General features: G+C 39.0%; 1 protein-coding gene across 1 annotated transcript; it reads right to left on the bottom strand.

Annotated features, from left to right (window-relative positions):
- Positions 1-1,433: 1,433 nt before the first annotated feature.
- On the bottom strand, positions 1,434-14,370 carry LOC128472426 (gastricsin-like). The gene is made up of 9 exons (XM_053454268.1): positions 14,292-14,370; positions 10,024-10,159; positions 9,333-9,450; positions 7,312-7,430; positions 5,587-5,786; positions 5,354-5,476; positions 3,341-3,488; positions 2,847-2,945; positions 1,434-1,707 (listed from the first exon to the last, which is right to left on the bottom strand). Exons 1-9 carry the CDS (start codon positions 14,345-14,347, stop codon positions 1,552-1,554), a joined length of 1,155 nt encoding a protein of 384 aa, XP_053310243.1. The 5' UTR covers positions 14,348-14,370; the 3' UTR covers positions 1,434-1,551.
- Between the last annotated feature and the right edge of the window lie 635 nt (positions 14,371-15,005).

Below are 15,005 nucleotides of genomic sequence, written 5' to 3'. Positions count from 1 at the left end.
GATGGTTGACAGATCGCAACCTGTCCAAGGGTCTTGTACTACACAATTACCACAGATGCAAGTCAAATGGGTTGGGGGCCTCATCTTAAGGCCAAGCGAGGAACAGAGACAATCTTCCAACTACAGAGAGCTCCTTGCGTTTTGGGCGACTTGAGATTTGGCAGAACATGGTCAGCAAAAAGAATATAAGGATCTACTCGGACAAGAGCACAGTTTTAGCATACCTAAACCAACAAGGGAGCAAGGGAGTCGCAAGTACCTTGAGGACAATAATTTTGCAGTGGGCCAAGACATCAGGAAACCTGACAGTGGTCCTTATCAAAGGTGTCTTGAATATAAAAGCAGACTTCCTAAGCATTGACCAGGTCCTTCCTGGACAATAAAGCGTGGACCCAGATGTGTTTGTGATTTTATGCCACAGTTGGGGACAACCAGATATAGAAAAGCAGGGAACTCAGAAGAAATAGACACCTTCTTCCAAACTTGGGCTCAATGCATTTTGTATGTTTTTCCTCTGCTTCCGCTGATTTCTTGAGTGGTCCAGAAGATTCAGAAAGAGGGTGGTACTGTGATCTTTACCACCCATGATTGGCCGAAGAGAGTTTGGTAATTCTGGTGTCTCACGTGTTCGGCTAATGGTGTGGCGTCTAAAGGGGTATCTTTTAGCTCACTAGGGACTATCAGCAATCTCTACCTTGCTTCAAAGCCAGTAGGAAGTTACCTCCTGCAGATATGGAAGATATAGAAGTTATTCTTGACTTGGTTTGTAGGAAGAAACATCTCAGTGCAAGACACTTCTCTTCCTTCCTTGCTAGATTTTCTCTAAGACAGTTTCGCCAAAGGCCTCTCTCCCTCTACCTTGAAGGTCCATATATCTTAATTCTTCAACAAGAAGCTCTCTAATGTCAGGGACAGAAAGGAAAAATCTAAATTCTACTTACTTAGGAATTTATTTTCCTTGCTCATCTCCTAGCAGCCCTTGTTTCCACCCAATAAGCCAATTTTTTTGTATTACTTTCTGGTATGTATTTTTAATTAAGGGAGGGATAATTAATTTAATTAAGGGATTTGCTCCCTTCTGCAGCTGCAGATCACCAGGGCATGATGTCATATCTCAGCACTCCACTAGAAAGCACATAATATAAAAAGAAAAAATTCTGGCATAGGTCCACTAGGCCTGGGGCGGTAGCTCCATGAAGTAAATTTCACATGGCACAACATTAGTTTTTGTAATTGTTTATGGTAAACACCACAAGTGTATTATCAACATTATATAATTTTATCTTTAACTTCATGAGTAGTATAAGTATAATAACAAAGTAGTTTTTTTTTCAGAGATGTGCACATCAATCCAGGAATCATAGAAAGCCTTCAAAATTAAGTTGGCAAAACAACCAATAACAAAGAAAAAACAACAAATAACAAAGAAAAAATATTTATCCAGATATTTCTTTATTGAATGAGTAAGATAAAAGGAAATTTGAAAAATTGTGAAAATATGACAATTTATGATTTGTTTTTCATTGCTAGACGTTCAAAGGAAAGTATGTTTTAGGCAGCACTAGCAAAGCCCACTTGGTTGTTGCCCAGATCATAGACAGAATAGTACTGTCGAAGGAAGACATCACCCAAAATCCAGAGAGGCTGACCATTCTGGGAAGGCAGGTAGGTTGGCATAATGCCAATGCTGCAATATCCACTGTTTTGCTGAAAAAAACAAAAACAAACATCAAAATGCCCATGCAATATAGAATACATTGATTCTTTATTGCATTTTCAGTATCCGAATGCAATTATGATCTGCAAATCGTAGTGTATTCTTCCTAGTAAAACAATTTCTAAAAAAATAGAGTAAGTGGTTTCCTAATGTACCTGTTGTGATGAATCAATACTAATATTACATAGTTAGAAGCGGATGTGCTTGCCATTACATTGAGATTCACCTTTTTCGCTTTTTCTCCCTTTCTTTTTGTGTCTCTTTCTCTTTTTCATCCCTCTTTGTCTCTCTCCCAACCTATCCCCATCTTTTCTTTTTATCTCTTCTGTCTCCCTCTTTAATATGTCTATCTCTTTCTCTTTTGTCTCTCTCTTTCTTTTTTCCCCTCTTCTCTATCATCTCTCTCTTTCTTACTTCACTCCATCTCTCTTCTCTGTCCATCTATTTTGTCTCCCTCTCCTTTTACCCTTCTATCCTTCCCTCTTTTTCTTCTTGTTTACCTGTTCCTGTCACTCCCCCACTTTTTTTCTTTCTACTTATTCTCCCTCTCCCAATTCCTCTCCTTTCTTCTCACATCTCCCTTACCACCTGCATCAACAGTGGGCACCCCCTCCCCTAAATACCTCCCCTGGTAGCCAGCCCTCAGGCCCTGCACACTGACCGCAGCTCTGCTCAAAAATCACCATTATACAGAGCCCCTCTTCTAGACACTCCCCTGGGAGCCATTCCTCACCCCTGCCTACTGAGCTGCAATTCTACCGCCTAAACTATTCGACAGCACATGCCCCAAACAGCTTCTACCCCTCCTCATGCACAAATTATCAGCTCCAGCCCTTGCCAAACTAAGGTGAACCTCTCCCTAAACACTCCCCCCAGCAGCCAGCCCTCACCTCCTGCACACTAATTGGCAGCTCTATACCTGCAACACTACCAAGCCGCACCTCACCCTTAAACACACATCACCAGCAGCATCTCAAATTGAAATTCTTGTTTTTGATATCTGCAATTTCCTTCCCCATACCTCTCCCCCTCATCTCTTCATAGCTATCACCACTACAAATTACCACTAATACTGGGTGAGGCTTACTACACTATCATCAGCTAGTGGAAAGTAGATGACAAATCTTACCTGCAGAACATAGGCAGATGGAGGCAGAGGAAAGGATACTCCACTGATAGTAAAGCTGATTGTAGGCAGACTTGAGATGGAACCACAGTTGACTACATACTGTAGCATCAGAAAAAAACACAAAGATTATCACAACCTTTTTGACACGTCCTATGACATAATCTTCACTACCACTTTTAGTTGTGTGGTGGCCCTTTGCTAACAATTAATTTTTCCACATAATTAATTGTTAGTAGTTACTAAACAAGGAGCTAGAAGTGAGTTGTGGTGACATGTAAACATTTAGGTAAGATTATTATAAGGCACTATGCCCTTCTCACAGGGTTAAATTTAACCCTTAATTTTTGTTTATTCTAACCTGAAGTAATTCTAACATTCATTGGCCTAATCTTATTATCTTTTTAAAGATGGATCTCTTACTCAACATACAATTAGTTTAACAATGAAATACACGCACCCTTATAACCAAAAGTAAGTAGCGCTCACACACTTACTTGTCCATTCTGGTCCTGTTGGGCGCCAATACTCTGCATAAGGGAGGAGAAGACTTGCTGAGGAGCTGTTAACAGGGAGGTTCCAGTGTCTACAATACCCTGGCATCCTTGACTGCACCATCCAGTAGCCTGTCCACCAACGGAGAACCTAAATCACAAGGGCACTTTAGAATATATGTTTTGTAATTTCACAATGAAGCATGGTTTGTCAGGCTGGAATAGATAGATTTTTCTTCCATAGAAGAACCAATGATGGAGCCCCTGCTGGCTAATTTTAAGGAACCATTACAGCAAACATGGAATTGGCTAACGCAAGAAAAATGCTCAAGCAATTAAATACTGTTAAGGTAGACAAGGCCCCTGAACCTGATGGTATATACCTAGTGGTACTTAAGGAGCTAAGTGTAATTCTGGCCCAACCATTATTACTGATCTTTAAGGATTCTTCCAGTTCAGGCATAGTTCCTTTAGATTGGCGCAAGGCAGATGTTGTGCCCATATTTTAAAAGGGATCAAAATCTCAACCGGGCAATTACAGGCCAGTAAGCTTAACGTCGGTAGTGGAGAATTTTTTTGAAGGGTTGCTAAAGGTATACATTCAAGAACATATCTTGATCCAGAATCCAATTAGTAGAAGTCAACGTGGATTTGTTAAAGACAGGTCTTGTCAAACCAACCTATTAGCATTTTATGAAGAAGTTAGTAAAAACATAGATCTAGGTGTGGCTGTAGATGTGATTTATCTGGACTTTGCTAAGGCATTTGATACGGTTCCACATAAAAAGTTACTCTACAAATTAACAGAAATAGGCTTAGGGGCTTTTACGGTTTTTGCTGATGATACAAAATTAGGCAGGGTAATTTAGAATAATCTTGATGTTTCTTCTTTGCGGGAGGATTTAGACAGCGTTGGGGACTGGGCGTGCAAGTGGCAGATGAAGTTCAATATAGATAAATGCAAAGTTATGCATTATGGTAAAAATAATAAAAATGCAACCTATACTATGAATGGAATATACTACCAATGAGAAGGATTTAGGAATAATGGTAGACAACTGACTTGACAACAGTGTGCAATGCCAGCAAGCAGCTGCAAGGGCCAATAAGGTCTTGGCATACATAAAACAAGATATTGATTCACTGGAGGAGGATATCATTTTGCCTCTTTACTGTTCAATGGTAAGACCTCACCTTCAATATGTGGTACCATTCTGGTCACCGGTCCTTAAAAAGGACATTATAGAACTAGAAAAAGTACAAAGGAGAGCTACAAAATTAATAAGGGGATTGAAAGATACTAGTTATGAAGAGAGACTAAAAAAGATAAAATTATATGCACTGGCATCTTAGAGGGGATATGATAACATTATATAAAGATATGCAGGGCCAATATAAAGAGCTCTTCAGTGACCTGTTCATTAACAGAAATGTACAAAGAACAAGAGGTCACCCTCTGAGACCGGAAGAGCAGAGATTTCATAGACGACAAAGGAAGGGATTCTCCACAGTAAGGACAATAAATGTATGGAATTCATTATCAAGGGAGGTGGTGTTATCAAATACATTAGATGCCTTCAAAAGGGGTCTGGAATTTTGTTTTAGAAAGGCAGGATATACAGGGCTATAAATATAATTAATATTTTAAAGCTTCTTGATCCAAGGAGAATTCTGATTGCCTTTTGGAATCAAGAAGGAATCCCCACACCCCCCCCCCCCCCGATGGCAGAATTCGAAGTAGCTTAAGTAGGGTTTTTTGCCTTCTTTTGGATCAAGAGTAAGAAGGTTAGGTAGAAGGGTTGAACTTGATGGTCTTTTTTCAACCTTATGTACTATGTACTGTGTAATTCTTATTTTGTTCTGTCATTCTATTTAAAATTCTTAACAAACAGCATGTTTGTGTTTATATGATTTTATAAAAGAAATTGATTAAATATACTGTCTACAAAAACTGAGCAAGATCGCTTCACCCAAACTGAGCAAGATATGCTTCACCGTTTCAATTATGGTATTTACCCTTGAATTCCAATCTGCCAGTAGGTCTCTGAAGTAACAGGGGTCCAGTAAATTTGTCCTGAGTAGTAGTTTTGGTCAACGCCACCAAAGGCAACTTCCCCACCATTCTGAGAGTTCTCTTGGCTGGAAACAGAATTGTAAACATGTGGTTTATTTCTAAAAGAATAAAAGAGCTATGAGCTATCATGGTATCTGTGTTACAATGCAGTTACATAAATAGCACATTTGAATACCCGCTTAGGTAGAATGCAAAAATAGGCTGGTCCAGAAGATTTTGTTGCAACATCCCCTGCATCACGGTGGTAGCTCCTCCAACAGCAATAGATGGGTAAGCCAGACCCAAAATACCATCAAATTGGGCATAGACAAAGTTGGTTCCAGGCTCAGTCACGCTTAACCCAAATTCTTGCTGAGAAATTGCAATATTTTGGATCTGCACAGAAAGAATAATAAGGTCAGAGCAAATGGTACATTGTGGTCAGGTTTCCTAATATTTAATAAGGCCTGGGCAAAACAAAATTCAGTCAGGATCTCTTGTAGCACAACTTAACACATGGCTCGGGGTAGACAAATTTAACCCATGTAAACACAAAATGCTGTTTTTATTTGATGATTTCAGGTATAGAAGGAAAAAAAGATATTCAACCCTACTGCGCCCTAAGTGAACAGTAAATCCCCCCTTAGTTACTAAATCAACCGATTAACCAACTATAATTGACAATTGAGTTCAATTTTACTAGGCACACTCAGGCAATATTACTGTTGAAACTAAACATCCATTAAATAGAGCCTGTCTTGCAAAGTGAATAAGACTAAAAGGTCTCAAAACAGCACATGATGCCATTAGAGAAGTTCAAAAGCAGATAAAAAAGAATCTATCAGTCTGGAAAGGGTTACATAGTCATGTCTAAGGCTCTGGGACAGTGAACCACAATGAGAGCAAGCATCTTTAAATGGAGAACACTTGAAATAATGGTGAACCTTCCTAGGAGTGGTCAACCTACCAATATTCCTCTAAGGATTCATCAATAATTGATCTGGAAGGTCAGAAAAGAACCTAAACTCGCATATAAAGAACTGCAAATCTTACTTGCCTCAGTTAAAGTCAGTGTTCATGATTCCACAATAAGAAATAGACTGTGCAAAAATGGCATCCATGGGAGAGCCGCAAAGTGAAAACTACTGCTGACCAAAAAGAACACACAGGCTTGTCTCACTTTTGCCAAAAAAGCATCTTGATGAGCCCCATGACTTCTGGGATAATAGTTTGTAAGACATATGTCCCATTACATCTGGTGTTAAACTAAAACAGCATTTCACAATAAGAACATCAGACCAACAGGCAAACATGGTGATGATGGTCTGGGGCTGCTTTGCTGCTTCAGGACCTGGGTGACTTGCCATAATTTATGGAGTCATGAATTATGCTCTCTACCAGAAAATCTTGAAGGAGAATGTCTGCCCGTGACCTAAAGCTGAAGAGCAGTTTGGTTTTTGAATGGCTCAAAAGAAACAAAGTGCAAATAATGGATTGGCCTAGTCAAAGTCCTGATGCTGTGGCAGGAAGTTCATGCTCTAAAACCCTCCATTGTGGTTGAATTAGAAAATTCTGCCAAGAAGAGTGGGGCCCAAATTCCTACACAGCAATGTAAAATATTTATTGCCAGATGATGATATAGCTCTTGATTAACTCTTTGCCTTCAATAAATGAAATGACCATTAAAAGTTGCATTTTGTATTTACTCAAGTTTTCTTTGTCTTAAGTTAAAATTAATTGGATGATTTGAACTATAAGTCAAACTGGAAGGAGGCAAATATTTATCCGCAATATAGATCAGCACACATTAAATAGGTTCTAATGATATAGATAGATAGATAGATAGATATCATACACATTTAAGACTATATGTTTAGAAAATATGATAATATACAGGAACTGAACTGAAGTTTTCACATACAGTCACTGTATCATATCCCAGAATTCCAGTCAAGCTTCCGGTTCCATACTGAAGGGAAAATTGTTGCTGGTTTGAAGAGTAGGTTGAGGACTGGCTAGGGTTAAATAGTGGGTGGTTGGCTAGAAAATAAGATGTTTACACACATGAATATATCATTCATATAACATGAACAATGTACAGGATAAGTCATCAGAGTTCACCAATGAGATCTTTTTTGCTGTTGAAGTTCAAGTAATCACCTTAAAGCCATGTGTCATTAAACAATATTATATAAATTACATAAAATGTCTTTACCTAGCATTAAGTGGTGCTCAGAGGACCCGCCAAAAAACTTGCGGGCGGTCTTGCTGGTGTTGCGCGCGGGTGCAGGCGGTCAGAGACTGTACCTGCGGGTCCCGCAAGGCTGCATTCGCGCTGCCCCCTCACAGCATCTCTTCTTTAGCTCCTCCCAGGAACACAGCGGAGTCACGTGACGTGACGTCCCTTCCCGAGGACTCCGCTGTGTTCCTGGGTGTAACAAGAGAAGAGACGCTGAGAGGGAGCAATACGAAGGCAGCCTTGCGGGACTGCGCGGGGAATCTGCAGTTCAGTTAAGGAGGTGGGCATGATTGACTACATATGTGGTGGGAGCTTGTGGGATAGACCACATATGTGGCTGGAGGGGGCGGGATTGGACATACATGTTGCGTGAGTGGGTGGGATTGGAACACACACATTGCAGGAGTGGGCGGGATTGGACAAAAAAATCAGCGGGAGGGGGATTAAAAAAGCCGTCCCGCAAAGGGCTCTACTACAAAGTAACATTAACACTATAAGCAATTATATAAAAAGAGATTTCAGCTGGATAGTAAAACCAAAACAACCATAAAAAGTCTAGAGTAGCATCTATATGTGTGTTAGCTTTTTTCGGGTCTTTTATATATTTTCTAGGACCAGCTTTAAAAGTGTTTTAAAAATAGAAAAGGATAGTGATAATTTGTAGTCTTATGATAGATTTTGGTCTATAAAACCAAAATTGAAACAAAAAGATTGAACAATATACCATAGTTTTCTTTATTTATTTTAAAACAACACTGTTAAAAGGGTATAGACTTGTGCATTCGTATACGGGCGAACATGAAAATGAACACGAATGGTGTGTTTTCTTTGTTCAGCCCAAATACCGAAGAAAGGAACATGGCAGCGGCAAAACGTAGACGAAGGTGAAGACACACAACATGAAGAATCTTCATCTTCATCTTCGTTAACAATTCTTAACTTATCTCCCTGGTCCCTTCCCCCCATATAAATCACTGCCTCTAGACTACCTTGTTTATGCAGCATCACAAAGGATAACAGGAGCAGGAATCCGTAGGATCGTGTTAAATGTCCATAAGAGCGACTCTATTGGTCGCTGGCATGGGCCTGCTCTGACATCAACCAAGAGCTGCCTTTCATTGGTTGATGCCAGAGGAGCTCCCTGACGGCTACCAATAGTGTCAGTCGCACGGACCATTAACTCCTGTAACCTCCGCAGGCCAAGTTTCGCAGTCACAGTGGCTCTTACGAACCTTTAACTCTGGGAGTGGGGAGACCAATGGTCTCCCCAGGCTGAGTTTCAGCATCAGGTGTTAAATGTCTGTGCAAGCTACTCTATTGGTCGCCGGCAGGGAGCTTCTCTGGCATCAACCAATGAAGGGCGTCAACAGAGTTGCTCGTACGGACCTTTAAAATCCTGGCGCCAAAGCTTCTGCGTACCATTACTGCGTTAACCCAGTATTAACCACCTCTAGAAAAAATGAAGAAAAAACATGAAGAATGTACATGAATATTTGCACGAACTGAACCCAAGAACGGGTGAATATTCATGGGAGATTGTTTTCATGAAGAATTAGCCGGCGCCCAAGTCTAGATATTACTATACCATGGGATGTCAATGATTAGTACTGACTACACTATGGCAGTTAGCGAAGTAGAGGACTTTGGTCATCATAGTATGATGTTTACAATAACAATGCTTAAGAATGATTCATATTACTCACTGCAGGCCTGGCTTTGACAGTAGGTTGAAGCTACCCAGAGGTTGGAAGATCCAGTGTCAAACAGAACCAGGAAGTTCTGCGGTGGGGTTCCAATGCTGATCTCACCATAGTAGGACATCTTAACAAAATGAAAAATGTAATAACATTTTAGAGCTTTGTTAATTCATGTATCAAGGCTGAAAGAAAAAGGAACCAGTCAACAAAACAATTGACATAAATGTTGATACTGATGTCCAGTGGGACATTAGGTGCCTGGGGTCTATTCAATGATTGAGGAAGGTGGCCCCAAGGGTTACAGTAATTTATCATATAGAAGGGACAGGGAGATCCTGACATGTGTCTATTTAATTATCAACAGGGAGCGAATGAGAAGAAGTTAAAGAGTAAAGAGGTGCAAATAAGATGGGCTGCCGAGAGCCTCATCACAGATTCAACTCATATTCATATGTAATTGCGAGTATGTAATTGCAATGTATTAAAAATAACATCTTGAAAACTCTGTGGGGATATAGCCAGAAGTTCAAAGCCTTATTTTAAAATAGAGAAGAATAAAAGTTGCCTCTTCATGTATATTTTCTATTTTATCAAGGCTTAAGTAGATACATAATTATTGTACTACTGGACTAAAAATGAATACAATTGTGATGCTATTAACATCATATAGACTTGATGATCCTTCAGGATTACTTACATCCATGTAGTTGGCCAAAGGCTCAAAAGCGGTGGTATATTGGTTGTAATATTTTGTGGCAGGATCTACCACTGGGGACTTCAAGCCATGGTCTTTCATCACCTCTCTCATGGACTTAAACCTCCTCAGGGGGACTCTGAGAAACCAAATTTCACAAAATGTTATATACCCAATTCTTACTAGTAGTGCCTCAGGATTATCAGCATAGTATCAGTATTAGGCCCATGGAGTGGGGTGCAAAGTCACTTATCTTGCTATACTATTCCATGCCTTGGAACTTGCAGGAGTTGGACCTAAAGATTTGGATTTTTACATCAGTCTCAATGCGAAATGACAAATTCTTAGGGTCACACAGTTGAATCCATATTCTACTATATTCATGCATTATGTGTGTTTCTCTTTTGTGTTGAATGAGAGAGATAAATCCCTGTTTGAAAGCAGTAGACAATTCAGAATTCCTCTACCTAGTGACAAGTAATGGTTGCCTTATTCATATTTTTTTTTTTAGAAAACCTTAATATAGAAACATAGAAAGTGACGGCAGATAAGAAACAGTAGGCCCATCCAGTCTGCCCAACCTCTGAGTACTTTCCTTTAGCACTTGCCCTTATCCTATATGTAGCTTGGCCTTATGCCTATCCCATGCTTGCTTAAATGACTTTACTGTATTAACATCTACCACTTCTGCTGGAAGGCTATTCCATGCGTCCACTACCCTTTCCGTAAAGTAATATTTTCTGATGTTACCATTAAACCTTTGCCCCTCTAGTTTATGCTTATGTCCTCTTGTTGTGGTAGTATTTCTCCTTTTAAATAAACTATCTTCCTTTACCTTGTTTATTCCCTATAAGTATTTAAATGTTTCTATCATATCCCCCCGTCCCGTCTTTTTTGCAGGCTATTTAGGTTAAGATCCTTTAACCTGTCCTGGTAAGGTTTATCTTGTAATCCATAAACCATTTTAGTAGCCCTTCTCTGCACTTTCTCCAACATTTCTATATCCTTCTGGAGATACGGTCTCCAGTACTGTACACAATACTCCAAGTGAGGTCTCACCAGTGATCTGTACAATGGCATGAGCACTTCCCTCTTTCTACTGCTAATATACCTCTTGCTATACAACCAAGCATTCTGCTAGCATTACCTGCTGCTCTACTGCATTGTCTGCCTACCTTTAAATCCTCAGAAATAATTACCCCTAAATCCCTTTCCTCACACGTTGAGGTTAGGACAGTATCAAATATTCTATACTCTGCCCTTGGGTTTTTGTGCCCCAGGTGCATTACTTTGTATTTATCTACATTAAATGCCAATTGCCACAGCTCTGACCATTTTTCCAGTTTACCTAGATCGTTTGCCATTTGGCAAACGACACAAAGGCACTGCCACAGCTACTGAAAAAGTGTTATATTTATATGATTAAACTAAATAACATGATAGATCTCCTAAGTCTCTACTTAGAAACTAACAGCTCATGCTTCCAGGTATCCTTCACTGACCATCCATAAAGCTAAGAAATTTTGAATATATTCTTGTGTATTGTGACATATTTTTTCCTCATATGAGAAAGATGAGTAAATGTAAACTGGATGAAAATGAGCACATATTTAGCTAACGCAGAACTTGGACAGATTCAGCATCTGACACACATGTTCAAGTTCCAGTCTCACAAAAGCAGAAGTTAGAATGAAGACCCTCAATGACGTCTATGACTATTGACTGATTATCTAACAGATCGACAAACAAGAGGGAGTGCAAGCTTTCCCTCGCTGGAAGATTTCAATATGTGTGTAATGCCAATTTTTACGGGGACATTATTAGTCTATACTGTTGTGTAAACTATAGTCTCTGTTTTTCACTTAATGTTTAAAGCAGTGCACATGTAACATTATGGTTGTCTCATTATGGTTGTCATGGAAAGGCAGTGAAATCATGTATTGAGACTATCCATATAACTACCCTTTATTCTAATCGATATACCTGTATAGTACATTTGAAGAAAACGAATCCTTATGAAATTATAGCCAAAATAATATTTTATGATTTCAAACACCAATTCCATTATCTGTCATCTTTGGAATTAAATGTTTACCTATGACTGGGCTTCCATGTCATGACATACTACAACTGTCTAGTTGTGACCTACGTTACTGTAAAAATATTTTTTTTTAAATATTTTTTTTTGTATAGCTTTTGGGCAAAAGAAGGTTGGCGATTTTTTGTTTTTGCAATTACATTAAATAAATGAAATATTAAAATTGGATTATTAAATGATCAGTCACAAGCATACCTGGACATGTGGCTGTAATCAGCATACTTTTTTGTATAAGACATTGGCATATTTGACCATGCCTTATCCCCCCACTTATGTCTGGCACTAATCTCATCCTTATTCATGAATAAGATACATTGTGACTATTTTAATATGCATACTTGAAAACAGAAAATACCTTAACTAGACAAATTTATGTGGACACCCTTCCTAATTCATGACTTTAAACCACACCAATTGCTAACAGATTAAGCACATAGACATGACACTTCCATAGAAAACATTAACAGTAGAATGGGTTGTACTGAAGATCTCAGTGATGATAAATGTGGCACTGTCATAGGATACCACCTTTGTCCTGCTAGATCACCCACTATCCACTGTGAGTGCTATGAAAGTGAAGTGAAGAGCATGGTTGCCAAGTAAAAATCTCCTAAACCTTTGCAGCTTTCCAAACTACCTCTGGAAGCAACATCAGCACAAGAATACAGGGTTGATGATTATCACATAAACCGAAGATCAATATGAACAATGCCAGCAGGGAAAATGTGTTCTTTTGAGTCATGCATTACCCTTAACTATCTGGATGTCTGATTGATAATCTGGGTTTGGCAGAACACTACCTGCTGAACACTACAGAACACTACCTGCTGAAATGCAAAGTGCCGATTGTAAAGTTTGGTGGAGGAGGGATATTGGTCTGGGGGAGTTTTCCATGCTTTGGGCTAGGTCTCTTAGCTCCAGTGAAAGGTAAAGTTAATTCTGCGGCACACAAAGACATGTTAGACAATTGTATGCTTCCATAATTGTAGCACTAGTTTGGGAAAGGCCCTTTCCTGTTCCAACATGATTGTGCCTTTTTGCACAAAGCAAGGTCCTTAAAAACATGGTTTGATGTGAAGCAACTTGAGTGATTTGAGCCCTGACCTTAATCCCACTGAATAACTTTGGCATGAATCGGGATGTTGATTGTTGGCCAATGCCTTCTTGACCAACATCATTGTCTGACCTCACAAATGCTCCTTTGGCTGTATAGGTACAAAGTCCCACAGACACACTCCAAAATCTTGTGGAAAGCCTTCTCAGAAGAGTAGAGGTTGTAAAGAGGGAATCAACTTCATAGTAATGCCGAAAGTTTTGGAATGGGATGCCTAACCAACTCATATAGGTGTGATGGTCAGATGCCCAAATACATTTGGTCAAATAGTGTCTGTCACATGCATTAAGATATGTTCAGTAAAACACATCTACTGTATAGAATATAGGTGGGGAAGGGACAAATTAATATGAGGGGATACATTTTCAAAAGCAACACAATAAAAAATTGAAAGGGATCCGCAGCTATCATATGCATTAGATGATGGCTGGAATGTCCCTTTAAATGTATTCCATAACATCATAAGTAAAGTTATGTTTTAACTGACTATTCATTGATAACAGTTTAATGATGAACAGTCCTTATTTGGGATACCTAAACACCATACCTCTCTTACTTCCCCTGATGTCCATGGGTGTGAGTATATGAATGTGTTCTACAGTCCTACAACTCACTATAAAGTGTATATGCACAGCAGAACATGCTTTATAAATTGTGTAGCTTGTTGAAATAAAATACATTATTTGTCCTCTAAATTTATTGATCAAGTACTATTCATAGTTAACACCCTGCATCAATAGCCTATTTGACTCAAAGCCCTGTATGATAGGGGTCTTTTTGGCTCCTGTATGGTAATTGTACACAGCTTATTTTGGTAAATTTCTTACATTGGTCTTACATTTCCTATGGCAAAATATTCTTTACAGGGTAACCTACAGCCTTACAATCATATTCTTGGTCTATTATTCCAAACGATGCAAATATTTTGTGGTATACATCATTTAGTCTTACTTTCTGAACAAAAAAGCATCCCAAACTAAATTAAAATTGTTTTAGTTTTCTTTTGACATGGAAAGACATAATAAAACCTGCTTCTCAATCAAAATCAATATAACTCACTTTATAATCCCCTCTGAAAGCTGGAGGCACACCAGAGCAAGAATGAGGAACTTCATCTTGTAAAATCTCTTCAACCACTGTTCAGACTTGGGCACCTATTGTGTTTTATATACCAGTAAGGGCTATCTTATCAGTGAAAATATTAATGCAAATGTCAATGTCATTGAGAACACCTTATCATCGCTTGCATGATGTTGTAAAATAACATGTGAGATAAGTCATTTGAAAAACAAATACCTAGAGCAACACTATGAAATTTGAAATAATTTTCCATGTAGTCTAAAATTTAATCTTCTTTCTTTTCTTACTTAGTTACATAGAAAGAACACTTCAGTTTCTATGGCAACAGCATATCAATATCTGCTTTTGTGTTGCATGGCAATTCTTTTTTACTCTAAAAAATATCAATGAGGCAACATTTTACTTGATTAAATAATTATTTTTCTGGATGGTTGGGGAATTAAAGAATTCAAGGAATAGTCCTATGTTTTGTAATATGGTATATGCACTACCGTGTTCTCCCGCTGGCACAGGAGTTTGGGTCCATGTTCCCGCACGCACGCACAACACGTCTGTGTTCGCTCACGATCACACACTACACGGCCGTGCTGAAACGCTCACAAAGTGCCACTGCCCACACCCACGCGGCTCCTCTTTGCGTATATGCATTGTTTTTTATTTATTTATTTATTTATTTATTTATTTTTCTCGGCG

Source organism: Spea bombifrons, chromosome 2 (genome assembly GCF_027358695.1).
Source record: "Spea bombifrons isolate aSpeBom1 chromosome 2, aSpeBom1.2.pri, whole genome shotgun sequence".
Lineage (NCBI taxonomy): Eukaryota > Metazoa > Chordata > Amphibia > Anura > Pelobatidae > Spea > Spea bombifrons.
Note: the sequence above shows the minus strand (reverse complement) of the source record. Positions and strands in the feature narration are given on the sequence as shown.